The sequence below is a fragment of the Geotrypetes seraphini genome, chromosome 2, assembly GCF_902459505.1.
Source record: "Geotrypetes seraphini chromosome 2, aGeoSer1.1, whole genome shotgun sequence".
Taxonomy (NCBI): domain Eukaryota; kingdom Metazoa; phylum Chordata; class Amphibia; order Gymnophiona; family Dermophiidae; genus Geotrypetes; species Geotrypetes seraphini.
Genome location: NC_047085.1, coordinates 444149719 through 444167899, shown reverse-complemented (window position 1 = coordinate 444167899; position 18181 = coordinate 444149719). Strand labels below are relative to the sequence as shown.

The following is an 18181-nucleotide window of genomic DNA, read 5'->3' as shown; positions in this document are numbered from 1 at the left end:
TTATACCCAATGCTACCAACTGATCTAATAGAAGATCATGTTGCACTGTAATTCACAGTATATGCTCCTGACACTAGAGCGAAACAAGGCCATGTCAGGTTTCTTCTTTTAATGCCATGCTTTGCAACAATAGTGTTTTCAAGCATTAGATGCTACTGTTTGTGGAATGCTGCTTCTTTTTGCTGAGTGACGGTGCTGTGCACCAACATATGAAGGATTCCTGGTTCATGCTGTCTGGCAACCCACGCCTCCCAGTTTGTCAAAGCCAGAGACCCTTTGAAGGGAGCTAGAATTACTGCAGAATAACAACTTCTGATGGCTAGATTTAGGGACCAAGATTGAAGACTTTCCAGAAGAGGAGTGTGTGGCGCAGTGGTTGAAGCTACAGCCTCAGCACCCTGGGGTTGTGGGTTCAAACCCCGCGCTGCTCCTTGTGACCCTGGGCAAGTCGCTTAATCCTCCATAGCCCCAGGTACATTAGATAAATTGTGAGCCCACCGGGACAGATAGGGAAAATGCTTGAGTACCTGATTGTAAAACCGCTTAGATAACCTTGATAGGCGGTATATAAAAATCCTAATAAACTTGAAACTTGTATGTTTTGCAGCCAATGACCATCAATACAACTAGACAAAAAGTTAATTGGGAGGGGGAAAAAAATCTCCAGGTAGTTGCAAATGAAAGTTCCTGGTTCCAGAACACTACCATGGCACTAATTTAGCTGGAAGTCTTCATGCAGCAAGATGACAACCTCAGAAAAAAAAAATCTTTAAAAGTTGAATTATATTGGTCTGGACTTACACATCAACTGACTGATCTAAAAACAAGATAGTGTTGCTTTAAATCAGGCTTATCCAACCTTTTTCTGTCAGGGACCATGTTTTATATTTTATAATATTCAGAGGGCAAAACCACATGTAGAAAATGGCATGGGGCAAATTTTTCCTCGTAGGAACTCAATTTCCCCGTCCCGTCCCCATGAGTTTTGTCGCTGTCCCTGTCCCATTCCTATAAGCTCTGCCTCAAACACTTATGATTTTAAAATGTTTGAGGCTTGTGCAGATGAGGACAGAGCTTGCAGGAATGGGGCAGGGACAGAAAAAGAACTCGATGAGATGGGGAAAATTTGTCCCCGTGTCATTCTCTATACACATGTATGCACACACATACATGAACTCACACTCTCCTTTTGAGAATCACACACTATGAGAACTCCCCTCAGCCTTTACCCAGTCTCTCTCTCTCTCTCTCTCTCTCTCTCTCTGGAGGGATGGGTTTTGGCCCATGGGCTGTAGGTTGGACAAGCCTGCTTTAAATCCATGAAAATCAATCTTAACCATACCTCAAAGCCCAACAGAAGAGTCAGGGGTCCCCCTCCCCACACATCTTGTGAAGTTTTTTACAGTTTGGTTTAGCTCATGTCTGTAACTTGCATTTCAAATGTCGTACTACTAAATGTATTTCAGAAAGCATACTTTAGCTTTTTTTTTAATGTAAAAAAATGCACTTAGGTTTTTGATTATAGCTCTTATTTTAACTTACAATCCAAGTATTACATCATAGTCTGCACTGGAAAATGAATTGCTAGTAGTCATTAGATGTTGGTTGACAGTGAGGGCATTGACTTCAAAATACTAAGAAATGAAAATATTCATTTTGTTTGTGTAGATCTGTTAGGAATATAGTTGCAACCAAATTCAAACAGCAGAATTTAAGCCTTGGGTATAAACATAGCTACTGGCTGTGGTAAGCTGTGCTTTTGCCAAGCTAATCAAACTTTTCAGCACTGGAAGCATGTGTGGAAATTGTCTTTGAAGTAGCAGTGCTAGATCCACATATACTGCAAATGTTTTTGAAGGAAATGTAATGTTACGGTTTTAACTACAACTGTGACATCAGAAGCTTCTTGGTGGCAGAGGGAAGGAAAGGTCGAAGAAGTCGAATGGGAGGGGTGTTCTAGTGCATTGTTATATGGATTTGGTTAAGAACTTTGTTTTCTACCATAGACAATAAAGCATTTGAGGACACTGGAATTCAAACCATTTGTTATATTCATAAAACCTCCGTCAATTGGGCGTTTGAGAGAGACCAGAAGGAATGCAAAGATTATTTCCAGCAAAGATGAAAAGACCTCTGCTAAACCATTTACAGTAAGTATGGTGTTGTATAAGCCGTGTGTTTAGATACCATGTGCCTGCTTTAAGTTTTGACAAAGATGAACACAGTAAGAGCCCAGTTTGTTTATAGTCAAAGGGATATATGTTATAGGAGGAACGCCCGAAAAATGTAAACACGAATCTTCCAAGTCCAGAACTGTGAATTCTACAAATGCATAATTGAGAAACATCATCAGCATTATATATTTACAAATTCCTGTTAAGGGTCATAATAATGAAAACTTGGAGTTACTGAACATATTAATCAGCTTACGCAAAAGTCCATCATCAAGCTTTTAAAAAAATAATAAAATATTGGTTGCACAAATTTTTATATACCAAAAACATTTTTCCTTTAAAATAATCTAGCAAGTCTAGAATTTCATTTTTTGCTTTATTATACTTATAAAGTGTTTTAAAAGCAACCCAAAATCTTGTACATCATATTAACATAACATCATTTTTTAAACTGTATTTTATGGTGGGGGCATGGGGGGGGGATTCCAATATGGGTGGAGTGTATGCAATTGGGAGTGAGCAGCGTTGGGGACGGGGGGTTTATTTCCACAACTTGTCTTGTTGTACTTTTGGTCTTCTCGACCTTGTTATGCTTTTGCTTTGTTCTGTGTGCTGATTGTACAACCATAAAACATGATTTACAAGGGGCAAAAAACACATTTTAGTCTCCCTCCCCCTTCGACATCCTCACCCACCCGTACACTCCCCATCCGCTTATACCAGGGTTGTCCAACATCGGTCCTCAAGGGCTGCAATCCAGTCGGGTTTTCAGGATTTCCCCAATGAATTTGCATGTGATCTATTTGCATGCACTGTTTCCATTGTATGCAAAAAGATCTCATGCATATTCATGTATGAAATCCTGAAAACCTGACCTGGCAATACCCTACCCACCCCCTCCCTCTTGGATCATACAGAATAGAAATATAATATTCAACTGTTATAAATAGTAATAAAGGAAAGGTGTGTTGCTACAAAGTAAGATTAAAGCACTTTAAAATACTTTTATGCCTTATGAGGCAACAAATACTAATAATCTTCCCAAATGACCTGAAATATTGCCTATTGTGGCCTCAGAGTTTGATTAACAACTAAGCCTGATATTAAGCTAAACTTGGGAGGACAGGGATTTTCCAATTACTTAGAATACACTGATAAAGTACTCTTGGTAAGAAAAAATATGTGGCCCCCCCCCCATCCCATAGGCGGCAAGGCGGAAAAACTGTTAAAACAGTAGGGCTTTAACTCTCCTAAGGATGCTCTTGCCAATGATATGGTCCTAGGCCAGGGGTCGGCAACCTTTTTAAAGCAAAGAGCCATTTTATCCTAAATGTTTGATCCAAGATTTACAAAGAACCGCAGTAGGCAGGGGGGCTGAGATATTCCAGGTCTCTCATGCTCTCTTCCCTCCCCAAGGTCTAGCTGCTTTCCCTTCTTCACCCCCCCCCAACCCCTTGCTAGTCTCTGCACCTCTCATCCCTCCCTCCCTCCCCTGTCCCTCCCCCTCGCCCCAAGCCATAGCCAAGGCTCTTTCTGTTATGTCCCTTTCAGATTCCATAATCTAGGTGTTCAATCTCAACCCGCAGTCCGAGTGTTGCAGGAATTCACATCTTTTCAGAACACATGGTGCACTCCCCCTAGTGGTAAAATCAGTTTCAATTTCTGCATGCAGTCTGGGCAGAAGTCTTTTGCTGTTGCTCTGCTTCTGTTCTTTACTTTTTTTCGATTAAAGTTTGTTTCAACTTCATTTCTCAGTGGCTTCAGTGCCCTGAGAACCCTCCCCGGTGGTCCGCTGTCAAAGAAAAGGATGCCAGATTGCAGCTTCATAGAGAAACTCTGGTGGATCTGTGAAGCCAGCTGGTGTTTGCCTCCTTCTGGAAGTGCCTGGCATCCCTCCTGTGGAGTTTGCTGGCCAGTGACCCCACAGTCAAAGGTTTCTAACACAAGCTGAGTGCATCTGGACAGAAACCCACCTGGGTTTCAGGGCGCAGGCTGCCTTTCCCACTTCCGACTGTGTGGTAGAAGATCCATAGGGACGGAGTTTGGGGTCACTCTCTGGCCTGCTGGTAGTCCGAAGATCTCAACTACTGGGCACGTTCTGAGACAGAAGAGTCCTTTTTTCTCCATTCAGCTGCTGGGAAACGCTTACAGGCAAAAAACACTATAGAGTCTGTGAGTAACTCCATTGCTTCCTATGGGAACTTTGTGGGGTGGCTTGGAAAACATTTGAAAACCTGTTTTTTACAGTTTTTGTGGGTAGGGTTCAGGTCTCCTACCTCCCCAGACCCCAAATCACTATTTTTTAATTTTGTATGTTTGTTATTTTTGCCCTTTTTGGTGTGAATTTGTGACGGTGGCCATCTTGGATTTTAAAATCAATCTGTTTTTCTAACTTTACATTCTGCCTCAAAAACCCCTCAATTTGACTCAAAATCAATTGGGATGGACTCCCCAGCCCTTAATCTATTGGATTTGGACATTGATTGCACTGGATGGGCGCCAGATCATCGAATTTGGAATAAGTGCTGTAATGCGCCAGGAGAGTGGCGGGAGTTTCGAACTTCACCTCCTCCATTTCCTCTTGGGCTGGGGAGCTAGCCTGGGTCCGTGCCTTCCAAAGAAAATATCACTCAGGGACATTCTAGAATCTGGCGCAGATCACCTGCATTCCGAGTCTGGAGACTGTTTTGACGTGCAGCATGGACATCAGTGCCCTGCCATGGTTGTGGAGTGTGCCTTTTCACCAGATTATCCTCTTAAGGCATTTCCTCAGACCCCACTCGTTTGATGCAGCCGACGGGCACATTAGGGATTTTTCGGTTTATGGTGTCTGTGGCGAAGCTTCCTGTTGGGAGCTCTCTTGTCTGGTTGTGCCAGATTTCGATTGCAGTAGTTGCCATGCAGATTTTCTGTTTCTTCTGTCTCCAGCCACTGTATTTAATTTGGATCCAGCTGCTGCCTTTCCTGAGACTGGTCTCATCAGCCTCCATGAGCATCTGGATTTAGAGGTTCTGATCTTTCTTTGCATTTTCTGCCGTCTTCTGACCACCTCTTTACAGCTAGTGTTCTGAAAGTGCTCCATTTGGGGTTTTCATTTTCCAGACTTCGGTCCTGGTCTGTTCTCCTGTTCCTTTTCCATTCCATCCACAGATCCTGGGACAGGTTTCAAGAACACTATGATCCCCGGATAGCGTTTTCCGATCTGCTACAGCTATGTCTCCCCTTTTTCTCCTGAATCCTGCTCTTTGGCAGGTCTGAACAGCATGAGGTAGATTCTGCCATGGCGCAGGTTTCCAGCACGCAGCCCTCCCTAAGGCTGAGGAGTGAAGTTTCAGGTTTCTCAGGATTGCAGGAGGCTGTTATGATACAAAATATTATTTTCTAGAATCCTCAGGTAGCCGAGTGGTAGTGGCCACTTCATTTCTGGTATGTGTCTGTCATTCCAGCCTGCGCAATGCATCCTTTGTAGTGGTGCATGCCTGTTCTCTGCTGATGTGGGTTGGTATGGCTGCAGTGCTGTGCATCCTTTATGGTCTCTTTCGAGACTTAGTACTTATTCTGTTTGTGCAGAGTCTAAGCGCCGGACTCTATGGCCCTGTCTTTGGATGTGGACGTAGCCTCGAGATTCTTCTTCAGCGGCCGTCCTTTTGAGACCAGATTCTTGTTGGTATAGGTTGGGATGACCTCTTCTTAGGTGTGGTGCTCACTGTCCTCCATGCTGCTTGTAATCCAGTTTCGCTGGCAGTCGGGAGGGGATCGTAATTCTTTTTGTTCCTCCCACAGCTGTTGTCGGGGATATTCAGGTTTTTTCCTCCTAGAGACGTTCACGGGGCTGTGCCTCCATTACCACAGTTCTGATTCCAGGCATCTTCAGGTTCCTGTGCAGTGGCTATGCCATACACATACACACAAAATTAAAATAAAAAGCACCGATGTCACCTGGGGCGAGCATGGTTTCCTCACTCGCAGGCTATCTTCTACTGTTTTGTGAGTGTGGATTCAATTTTCATCGGCCACATGTTCATCCTACTTTGCTTGCCTCCAGCTTGGTTTCTGGACTCCAGCAAGTTGTTGGCAACTGAGTCTAGGGTCTGTGATATTCTGCAGTTCCTCTTGGTCTTCGGGATGCTTAAACCTGTTCCACTACCCTGAATGAGGACTTAGGTGGATGCTTGTTATACTTCGTCATGCCAGAAGGATTCAGTGATTTGAAGACACATATTCTGGTTCTACGATGGGTCACTTACGTCTTGCAACTTCCCCTTTCTGAATGGTCAATGAAGTACATTATACTAGCTGCTGTCTCCAGAGGAGTTTCTAGTGTCCTTGGATCTTCCAGAGGTTTTTCTCCATATTGTGATCTCCCCAGAGCATCGCAGGTTTGTGTTTCCATGTTCCGCATCAGCATTTCTAGTTCACAGCTCTGCCCCTTGGCCTTGCCCCTTTTTGGCCCAGTGATTGTAGCTGAGCCAGCTTTCTGCCAGCAGGGGGGTCCATGTCTACCCTTCCTGGGGAGGGGGCTCCGGGCTCTGTCTCGTTGGGTGTACGATGATGTGGTGGTATCTCTGCTGCAGGCATGGGCAAGTTTGGGAAGAGACGCAGGGCATCCTCCCAGTCTCTAGATTTTCTAGGGCTTCTCTTCGTCTCCAGATGGAGTTGTGCATTTCTTTTCAAGATGAGTAGACAGAACCTTTGTCAACAGATTAAAATTCTCTTGGATTGTGTGGTTCTCTTGGCCTGGAGTTTCTGGGGCTCGGGTAGTCTCTTTGGGTTGATCCCCTGGGCCTTAGCATCCATGCGCCCTTGACAGGTGTCCCTCTTCTCTTGTTGTTCTTCACTGAGTTTTTCCACCTTTTTCCAGTTGCTCTCCTGGACGGAGCCAGATAGCAGCAATTTGAGCTGGTGGCTTCAGGGTGGTTCTCGGCTAGGGCTGGCTTCTTCGGATTTCCAATTGGTTAACTCTTAGGACAAGTGCCAGCCTTTTGGGTTGCGGTCTCCTTGTGGGGCCACTCCATTCATGGGTTGTGGACTCCTGGTCCACAATGTTGGTAGTACTTTAGTCTGGAGCTTCAGAAATTTGGCTGGTGCTACTCACTCTCCAGTCCCTTCAGAAGACTGGCAGTGCAAGTTTTCTTGGACACCATGGCAGTGGTGTATTTACATCGCGAGGAAGCTCTAATGTTCTCTCTCTCTCTCTCTCTCTCTCTCTCTCTCTCTCTCTCGGGCAAGATAGATTGGTGGCATTCCACTGGGAGGAAGCGCTTCTTTGGCCTTTCTCAGGAGCCCAAGGGCTGGAGTTGCCACTGTTCTGGCAGTCTTCCTCTGCTGATCTTTCCTGGTTTTGGGAGCCTGGTTCCTCTCACAGGAGCCATTTGGTCTGTGCTTACAAGAGCAGGGATTTCCCTGGAGGATCTTGTTGGCTTTGGCAGGTACCTTGAAGGCCAGGTGCCTTTTCATTCGTTGAATAGCGTGGAAACTAGGGTAGGATGTATTGGTTTGGCCCAGGTTGGCTCACAAGTTCCTGTATGATGTTCTCCCTGTGGCCTCTGATAGGTCTGGTTCTCTGCTGGACAAGCAACACATTCCAGCCTGGGGTTTTTAGTGGTTCTGGTTTGGCCTCGCCGCCCACGGTATGCGGTTCTCATATTTCTTTAGCGGGATGAGAGGCTCCAGTTCCTTTTTTATTAATATCTTCTCAGTCAGGGACTGGTGTCCTTGGAGACCCATCTTATGGCATGGCTCTTGAACGTTCTGCCTTGATGGTGAACGGTTATTTGGAGGTAGTTATCTTGACTCTTTTGCACTTGAAGTACCCTCTACTTTGGCTTCTTCTGCCAAAGCCTGGTAGGCTTCTCCCTCAGGGGGGTGCTAGGAGTTAGGTGGAGCATGAGCAAGGCTCCCAGTTAGGTAGTCCTGGTTTTCCTTTAGGAAGGTTTAGCCAGAAGTCTGGCAGTGGCCTCCCTGAAAGTTCAGGTTGCAGGCTTTGTGTGTTTTCAAGCGCACAGAGGAGCTAGTTTGCTTACTACTCTTTCAGATCTGGCCAGATGTTGTATAGTCCTATAAGGAAAACTAGGAATTCACATTTATTTGTTTATCCAAAAATTACTGGTTGCAGATACAAGACTTTTTTGGATAAGACTCTCGCATTTCAAGCAGGTAAACAGCAATTTTGGCTGGGTAAGTACATTGGTGAAGCTATGTTGTTTTATGGTACATTTCGTAAAGAAATTAAGTCAGCGCTGTTTGACAAATTTACTATTGTTAGCAAAACTGTACTTTGAGTATATCTAAGTAATTGTTGTATTTTTAACTATTTGTATTTTGCTAATTGTCCAGCCTTCTTCTGTGTAAGCCGCCTAGAAATCGTTTGGTTATGGCAGTATAGAAGAATAAAGTTATGCAAATGAAGATTACAGCATTGGTTTAGAGAGGGGAGAGAAGAGGGTGGGGATGCACAGGTAGGAGGGGGTACATGTTGGGATTGTACTCTTGTTCCTTTAGACTGGAATGAGCATAACTCATCTTGCCAGAAGTTCTCAAAAATTAAAACTTGTATTTCCTTCCCTTAGGGGTAAAAATAGATCTATCAGGAGATTCAGTTACTCTTTTGCTTTCAAACTGACTGAACTTTGGAATAATTTACCGCTTGCATTAAGAAGTTTAGGACCCTTCTTCCTTTTCTGGAAAACTCTGATGCCTTTCTTGTTTGCTAAACATTTTGAAAATTAACAACTTCTTTTAATTTAGATTTCTTGCTTTTTGTTCTTTTGTATTATGTTACCATTTACCATTTGCTTGATAACCCGGTCTATAAAACTAAGTTTTAGTTTAGTTTAATGAGGGAAAGAGAGAAGGGGGTGTTAACTTACCGAATCTTAGGCTATATAAAGTGGTAGCATTACTGTGGTGGATTCATGAGATACCCAAAGGGTTGTGTAAATTTGCTCCTAGTTACATTTGGGAGGGAGTAGTTCCAGTCTGTTCTCCTTTTAATAGCTTACATACCTTTATCAAATGCCGTTTTGCATCACCATTCCTGAAACCCTTGCAGACAGCCTGGAAGTGGTAGTGTACTACTTTAGGAGAAGCATCATTTCCGTCACTCTGTTTTGGAGAGTGTGAATAATCCAGAGTTTCCTGGGGGGACAGAGCAAATACCCATTTGATGAATGGCTACGGGGGGAAGGAATGTAGGTATGTTGGGCAGGTAATCCAGGCAGGGGTTGGTGGGATTCCCTTGTTTGCAGATTTTCAAACCTTCTAGAACATTCTCACTCGCCCAACATTTTTTTTCTCCTATCTGCAATTGCAACACTACATCCACTCCCTTAAAAGACCAAATTGGAGGGGTACCATCTTCACTCAATTAGACATTCTGTTTATGCAAATACCTCCACAATTTAACAAACTGGCAGTGTGGTATAGATTGGTATGAAAAAAGTGTTCATCCCCCATGTTTACGAACCTAGCAGACCAATAGAGCTTCATGCTTGGAGAACTGGTGATGGAGCGGGAGCTTGCTACAAGTTTCAGCTTGGCATTGCATGTCACTCCCAACATTGGGCTTCACGAGGCCCAATTTAAGATCTTGCACAATGCTTACATTACCAAGGTTAATGGGAAATCGATAGGTATATGGGAGTCCAACAAGTGTGACAGATGCCAGAGGGAACAAGGCACTCTAGTTCATCACTCCCCTGAGTGCCCCAAGTTGCAGTCCTTTATGGTCTGTAATACTAACTACATTGGGCAAGTTTCTGGAGATATCCTGTAAGTGGTCCTATAAAATTTCTTCCTCTGGGCTTAGAGGGGGACCTCATAAATCAATAGATGACTGACCATCAATGACAATTTATCTTATTAGCGCTGGTCTTGGCACAGAAAGTTATCTTGCAGCATTGGGTAGATACAGAACCCCCCACTGTGTTGCAATAGAAGAAGAGAGTGACTCAAATGGTCACTTTGGAGTGTATGCACCTTGTGAATTGTAAACGGGTCTCAAAGGCCTTGTATAAAGATTTTTGGAAGAACTTCCCACAGTATGACCAATGTCTCAACAAGGACACGGGCTGGAAGAAGGGAAGGAGATGGTTGGGTTGTTTTGTTTTATTTATTAATTGAGCTGTGAGAGAGGGGTGGGTAAATAAAAAGGCGAGAAAGAGAAGTTGACTATTTTCATTGTACAGCAATACTAATGATATAAGCTCCAATGTTCTGTACTTGCCTATTATATTGTTGGTATTAACCAAAGTCATGTTTTTTTCCTTAATAAAATTTCAAAAAAAAAATAAAGAACAGACAGAAACATTGTAAGTTGGTTTATAAATTTATACTATTCGTTAGAAAGAGGTTCTTTTTCCTTGGTTGCGTTCTGCTCCCTTGGGCTTTGTAGCTTCATTGGATATGGCTTCAACTGGGCTGTGATGTCCTGAGCCTTTATTCACAACTATAGCGAGAGCTTATGTTTTTCAGCTTCTAACTCCCACCCGTTGGAGAAACAGACTTCAATCAGTGCCATAAACAATGATCCTAATCTGGCCGCTGGTTCTCACTACTGTGCAGTAACTAAGATGCCTCCGCCTCAGGAGTGCAGCCAAACCTTCCAGCTTTTTGTATTGAGACTGTAATAAAGTTCAACTTCACTCTGGCTTTTGCCATTTAGATGATATATTTTCAAGCCCTAATTTAATGGAATTATCCAGAACCAAACATTTTAAAATAGTAATAGTAGCTTTTTTAGGCCTACTTGCAGTCAAGTGTATTATGTGGATTTAAAATCTACAGCTCTTTGTGACGGACACAAATGGAAAAGTTTTAAATATTTTGAAAATAAACATTTATCATGTTCATCTTACTCAAAAATGCCTGAACCAATGTTCATAAATTTGGCAGAGGGATGGGAGTCTGCCAGATTTTTTTTTTAAAAACTGACCTTTTTTCAATGAAATGCTAAGCAAGTGAAAATCTGGATTTATGTCTGCAGTGATGTGCCAGGAAAAATAAAGATGAGGTAGAGAGCAGAAACAAATATAAGACAAGTTCTAAAGATAGCACCTATTAAGAGAAAGAGGTAGACTGATTTTAGGAGACCTGAAATAGAAGGCAAAGAAATGTCAAAGTGGAACAAACATTGTAGATTCACAAAGACGTGATTAAGATTTCAAAGTTAGAAATCACACCACCTTGATAGATCACTGTTTGAAAATACAAGAAAAAACTTAAAGGCGAATAGTATAAGAATAACGTAGTGGCATTGATGACATAATTACTTGGCAATGGGGTTTTTTTTTAACTTTCCTTTGACTCAATGGCATTTCTTTCCTTTATGACTTAAATTATAAACTGTTCTAAGCGTCCCCCTCGTCTAGCGGTATACCAAACATCATGTGAACAGTAAACAGCTGCCAGCCAAAAGCCCCTGCACTTTTAAACAGGCAGACTCGAGAGGGGGAAGGTTCTGCTGTTGCATAAAGATTAGGTGGGGAGAAGGAAATACCTCCTGTGGGAAGAGTAGGGGACAGGGACAAGGATCCTCATTCCTGGGCTGATGTTTGGCTGCAATTAGCCCCTGAGAGATGTTATTTCTAAAAGAGGTTTAATTGTAGAATATCTCACCCCCACCCAAAAAAAGTATTTCTTCCTTTTGCTTATTGAACGAATGTACACCAAAAACAAAACAAAAAAACCCCAAAACAACCCGGTAGCAGCAAGATGACTAGGATCTAACCCATGATTGGTAGAAGCTCAGGCCTACTTGGCAGTTTTTGCTCTCTTTTGCTAAGCCTAAGGTGGACCTTAGACAGGTGGGAACACAAGTTGATGACCCTAGGAAAAGGGGCTGGAATTGTGCAAACCCTCCCTCCTGCACAAAGGTTCCAAATGGCACAGTCCAGCAGATTGCTCTGGCCTCCATACACCTGATTAGCTGGTGAGCTGGGCCAAGAAACCTGTCAGTGTGGGACTCGTATGCACTCACGGCCTGGAACAATCATGCCACTTGGTACTACCTAAGGCCAGCTCCCACAGCCTTCCCAGATATAGACTTTCCATGACTTTAAATTCCTCTTAAATTCGTGTTTACAAATTCAACATGAAAACCACTTTGTGAAGAAAATGTGGAAACATCTCACTGAAGTCATTTCCATCTTTGAGGCCATTTAGATTTTCCATTTTGATTCTTGTTCTTGACTTTCTTAGAAGAATATTTTGAAATGAGGCAAATTCCCAGATTCATATGACTAATTTATTTGTATTAAAGAGTAGAGGAGCAGCAGCAGACAATCTGGGAATCTAGTGTTTTTTGTTTCTCCTTCTGTGACATTCCTTATGACCTTGGGGAAGTCATGACATTTCCCCTGTCACAGGTGCAAACTTGGGACCTGATTTATTAAGATGCTGATTAATATAAGTTACTGTATGTGTTTGCTTAGTAAATTAGCCCACTGACAGTAATGGGGTTTGTGCTAAATCTCATTAATTTGCTAAGCTACATTAACACACATTGGTAAATCTTAACTCTCTTAAATTTTAATCTCACTGAGCATGGAAATACCTATTGTAGGAAATTGTGTATCTACACACATCTTATTAATTATTTCTTTATTAATTTTCAATTTAAATTCAAGCTTACCACTTGTACAGAAAGCAATAGTCATAATAACTTAAAAATCATAAAATAAATTTTACATCCAATAAAGAAAACATTATTTAGAAACATAGAAACATAGAAGATGACGGCAGAAAAGGGCCACAGCCCATCAAGTCTGCCCACTCCAACAACCCTACCCCCAAGTTTTAGAATTAGCGAAAAATTAAAGAAACAAGAATTTTTAGCAAGATGCTAAAAGCTGTAGCACTGAAAATGAGATCTCATAATTATATATAGGGTTCAAGATATTCCTCCATCCAGACGAGACATTGCTACAAAAGTTGTCAATTGAGATGGTTCAAAGAATACATACTTAACAGAACGGTAACACACTATACATTTGCATGGATGTCTCAAATAAAAGGTAGCCCCCCAAAGATGTAACCTTAGGCCCCACCAGTAGGCGGAGCTTTAGGACGGATGGGCCAATCCGGCCTCATTCCTTCGTTGGCTGCCTGCCGGACAGGCGGGTTTGGCTCCCGTCTGTCCGGCCAACTTCCAAAGGTACGGGGAAGGGGGGTGGGGGGGTCGTGGGGGTCGGCCAGGGGGGTCGCGGGTCGGCTGGGGGGGCGGTCGGAGGTTCTTGGGGGGGGCGGTCGTTGGAGGGAGGGGGGTTTGCGTCGAGGGCAGGAGGGCCTGGGATCCCTCCTGCCCGTAATGTAGTGCGGGGTGGGGGTAGGGGGTCGCCGTGGCCAGGAGGGTTTGGGCTCCCTTCTGGCCCAACTACACAAAGGTACGGGGAAGGCGGGGGGGGGTGTCGTGGGGGTCGGCCAGGGGGGTCGCGGGTCGGCTGGGGGACGGGCGGAGGTTCTTGGGGGGGGGCGGTCGTTGGGGGGAGGGGGTTTGCGTCGAGGGCAGGAGGGCCTGGGATCCCTCCTGCCCGTAATGTAGTGCGGGGTGGGGTTAGGGGGTCGCCGTGGCCAGGAGGGTTTGGGCTCCCTCCTGGCCCGATATTGTTGGGGAGTCGGCGGTCCTTCGGGGTGAGGGTGCGAGTGGTCCTGCCGGGGGGGGGGGATGTATCGGACGTCGGGGGGGGCATCAGGCTTTCAGGATGGGGACAGACCTTCAAGGGGGGACAGGACTTCAAGGGGGGACAGTGCATGGAAAGTCAGGGGGGGTGAACGGAGAGTCAGGACAGCGCACGGAAAGTCAGGGCAGTGCACGGAAGTCAGGGGGGGTGAACGGAGAGTCGGGACAGCGCACGGAAAGTCAGGGCGGGCGAAAGGAGCGTCGGGCATCATGCGCGTTATATGCCTGAGCGCGGTATAGAAAAGTTTTGGTACATATCATCGTGATTTCTGCGCGCTATACCCCTGTGCGCGTTTTACACAGGTGCGCGTTATATCTGCGAAAATACGGTAATTAGTAGAGCTAAACTTTTGTTAGAATCATCCTTAAGGATTCTGAGTATTATAGCAGATCAAATGCTATCATTTCTTTAATCGAGAGGGGTTTTTTTTTTTAGTATTGAGAAGACTTACAGCGGGTTCAAAAATATTGTGAATTTGATCAGTTTAGGGTTGTGGGACAGACATTGCCTTTATTGTATCTAGATTACTGCAATATGTTATATGTGTGCTGTTCAGACATTATGCATAAGAAGTTATAATCCTTACAGAATATGGTGACAAGATTACTGTATTTAGTACAAAAATTTGATAGGGTAACAACCCTTGTATATGAAACTTCACTAGTTCCCAGTTGAAGAGCAAACCATATTTGTACCGTGTACATTGTTTTCTAAAATAATTTAGGGATAGGCATCACAATGTATATATATAATAATAATAATTTTTATTTTTATATACCGCCAAAGCCATGATAGTTCGAGGCGGTTTACAACAAGAGGTGCTGGACAATCAGCGAAGTGGTTACAATACAAAGGGCTCCTGTTACATAGCCACGCTAGCGTTTTTATCGCACGCAGCGGATTAGCGCACAATATAGCATGTGCTAGTCAGAAATCTACCGCGTGCAGCAATTTAGCATGTGCTATTCTGCGCATTAAGGCCCTAGCGCGGCTTTGTAAAAGGAGCCCAAAGTCATCAAATACAAGGTTACAGAATGGAAGTAGTGAAACACTATAAGATACTTAGGTTACAAATCGATTAAACAAATTTGTGATTTGTCCCATAAGAATCAACTAACATCAAAAAGGACAGTATGGATGTACACCTTAATCCAACAAATCATTATGGTTTAATAGACGCATGACTATAAGATTCCAATGGCTCCCATATTTTAGTAAATTTTTTTAGAACATTAAATCTCTCTGCAGCAACACGCTCATTCTTGGCAGTTATACAAACTGTGTTCCACCAAGTTATGTATTCCACTCTAGAAGCATCCTTCCAGTGTTGCAATATGATTTTAATAGCCAAATTGATCAAAATTCTTAGTAATTTTGCTTTATTATCAGATATTGTTTCTTTAACTTGTTTGTTTTTTGTTCATACATGTGATCTATATTGTATTGAGATTTACATATGTATGATTTTTTTCTCTTTAAATACCAATAAAAATTATTAAAATTGGAAGAATCAACTAATATTACATTTTCCTAATCTGAAAGGGGTGAGGGATAAGAAGTTGTTTATCTTTTGCCTGTCAGGCAGGAAAGATTTGGAATTTCTCACCATTTGTTATTAGATTGACAGCTTTGGGCCCCTTTAACAAAGCTGCGGTAGCAACTCTCAGCAAATACGACACAGCCCATTCAATTCCTGTGGGCTGCATCGCGTTTGCCACACCAGGAATTACTACCGTTGCTTTGTAAAAGGGGCCCTATAAGTTTTTTTTTCAGAAATCCCTAAAATCATTTCTATTTCAAAATTTTGGTTGGCAAATTTTATATCTTTGTTATCTGAATTATTTTGAAAGCATTAGGAATGCCTAGTTTGTTTATTTTCTTTTGTATATTTCACATTAAACTGTCAAAGGTATATGCGGCATGTGTAAAATGTATTGTCTCTGAGCAAATTCACTTTGAGGTTCCAATGAAAAGACCTTTCAGTAAATATGAATTGAATTAGATTGATATTGGCTTCTTTTTATCATCAAGTTGTTTGTTTTCATGCATTTTGTTCTTCTTCTGCACCAAAAAGTAGTAACTTTTTATCAGTAAGGAAGAGTAGAGCATGTGATAGGTTGTGAAGTCTGAGCCCTATATGGTTGAGAACTTTTAAGTTGTTTAGATTGTAACTGTAGTGAAATTGTGTTACTAATTGAAGCTTAGATGATTGGAAACTGCTGTTCATAAGTCTCAAATATATGCTAATTCAACCCTTGTAAGTGTGTGTTGTGTCCAGTATATGAACCTGTATTTTTGTGTAATTGATTATTTCATGTTTTAATAAATAAAATGATAATATATTTTCTATATGGTAGCACTCTTATACTAAACAGAACATTAACTTGGGGGTTCATTCTGGTTTTGACCATAGCACTAGACATTAGATAAGGTAATCTCAAGACTGCTTATTGTGAAAATAATTACTGATTGAAATGGGGGAAAGGTCATTGTAAAAGGCACTTCTGCAGGTAAAATTGTGTTTTAACACATAAAAATATACTTTTATAAAGTACCTTGACTGTGTGCACAAGTATATGTATGAAGCTTGGATTCCCAAGGGCAGAGTTAGGGAGGTTTCAGCATTTACATGTAAACTATAGTTTTATAATTTTAAAAACAAAAAAAGTGAAACAGACCTTAAAGGTAAAATACTGAGATTGAGGAAAAATATTGTGCTAATAGCTTGCTTGGTTGGAAAGTTTTTATAGCTGATGGTCCAGTAGACATATCTATTTAAGTGTCACCTGGTGGAAAATATTTATTAAGGCTGACGTGTTCATAATCTCCCAGTTATAACTTAATGTTTTTTGCATCAATTTTGGAACTTTATAACATGTGCACATGAATTAAGTTTGAAAATATGTGCATACAAAATATCAGATATTTGTGCTTACATGGCAGTGTATGAAGAAAACAAAGGAGAAAACTGCAGATGTGATGTACAAGACACAGGATCTTTAATGGAGAAAAAATAATGTAGCAATCCAATTGGTGGTTCTCATATGTGAACAGGCAGGACCCCACATGGTCCGTGTTTTGAAAAACACTCCTTCCTCGGGGGTCCAGGATGTTTTGTTACACGTACGTAGAGAACCTTATCGAGTAACATAACAAATAATCCAAAGTCAACAGGTGATGTGAGAGCTCTTGTCCTGAAGAAAGAGCTGTTAGGATGGGAAGACGTGAGAAGTGGAAAAACAGTAGTCTAAGCTGAAAGGAGCAATAAAAATAGCTACTGACCTTTATGTGAAGAAAATAAATAAAAATAAGAGAAAAAGGAAACCGATATGGTTCTCCAAACTAGTGGCGGAGAAAATAAAAGCAAAAGTTGGCATTCCTGAAATATTTAAAAAAAAAAAAAAACAAGAAGAGGACTACCGGGTGAAACTGAAAGAAGCCAAGAGAGAGATACGTCTGGCGAAAGCACAGGCGGAAGAGCAAATGGCTAAAAATGTAAAAAAAGGAGACACAATTTTTTCAGATATATTAGTGAAAGGAGGAAGATGAAAAATGGAATTGCGAAACTAAAAGACGCTATGAAACTAATATGTGGAGAGTGATGAGGAAAAAGCAAACATGTTAAACAAATACTTCTGTTCTATGTTCACGGAAGAAAATCCTGGAGAAGGACTGAGATTGTCTGGCAAAGGTAACACAAGAAAATGGAGTAGATTCTGCGCTGTTCCACGGAAGAAAATGTTTATGAACAAATTGGAAAAACTGAAGGTGGACAAAGCGATAGGATAGGACAGAATCCATTCCAGGATACTGAGGGATCTCAGAGAGGTTCTGGCGGGTCCTATTAAAGACTTGTTCAACAAATCTCTGGAGACGGGAGTGGTTCCTGGGGATTGGAGAACAGCGGATGTGGTCCTTATTCACAAAAATGGTCGCAGAGAAGAAGTGGGAAACTACAGGTCACTTGTTGGAAAAATAATGGAAGTGTTGCTGAAAGAAAGGATAATGAACTTCCTAGAATCTAATGAATTCTAATGAGTTACAGAATTTGAAGCAACATGGCTTTACTAAAGGTAAATCGTGCCAAACAAACCTGATTGAATTTTTTGATTGGGTGACCAGAGAACTGGATCAAGGACATATGCTAGATGTAATTTACTTAGATTTCAGCAAAGCCTTTGACAGAGTTCCTCATAGGAGGCTCTTGAACAAACTTGAAGGGCTGAAGTTAGGACCCAAAGTGGTGAACTGGATTAGAAACTGCTTGTCGGACAGACGCCAGAGGGTGATGGTTAATGGAAGTCACTCAGAGGAAGGAAAGGTGAGTAG

The 18181-nt window shown here is 42.3% G+C and overlaps 1 protein-coding gene across 1 annotated transcript in view; it reads left to right on the top strand.

Moving 5' to 3' along the window:
• Positions 1-18181, top strand: part of MPP7 (membrane palmitoylated protein 7) — a 348547-nt gene that overhangs the window by 318455 nt on the left and 11911 nt on the right. The window contains exon 15 of the mRNA XM_033931438.1: positions 2007-2150. Within this exon, the coding sequence (XP_033787329.1) occupies positions 2007-2150 (144 nt within the window). The remainder of the gene's footprint in view (positions 1-2006; positions 2151-18181) is intronic.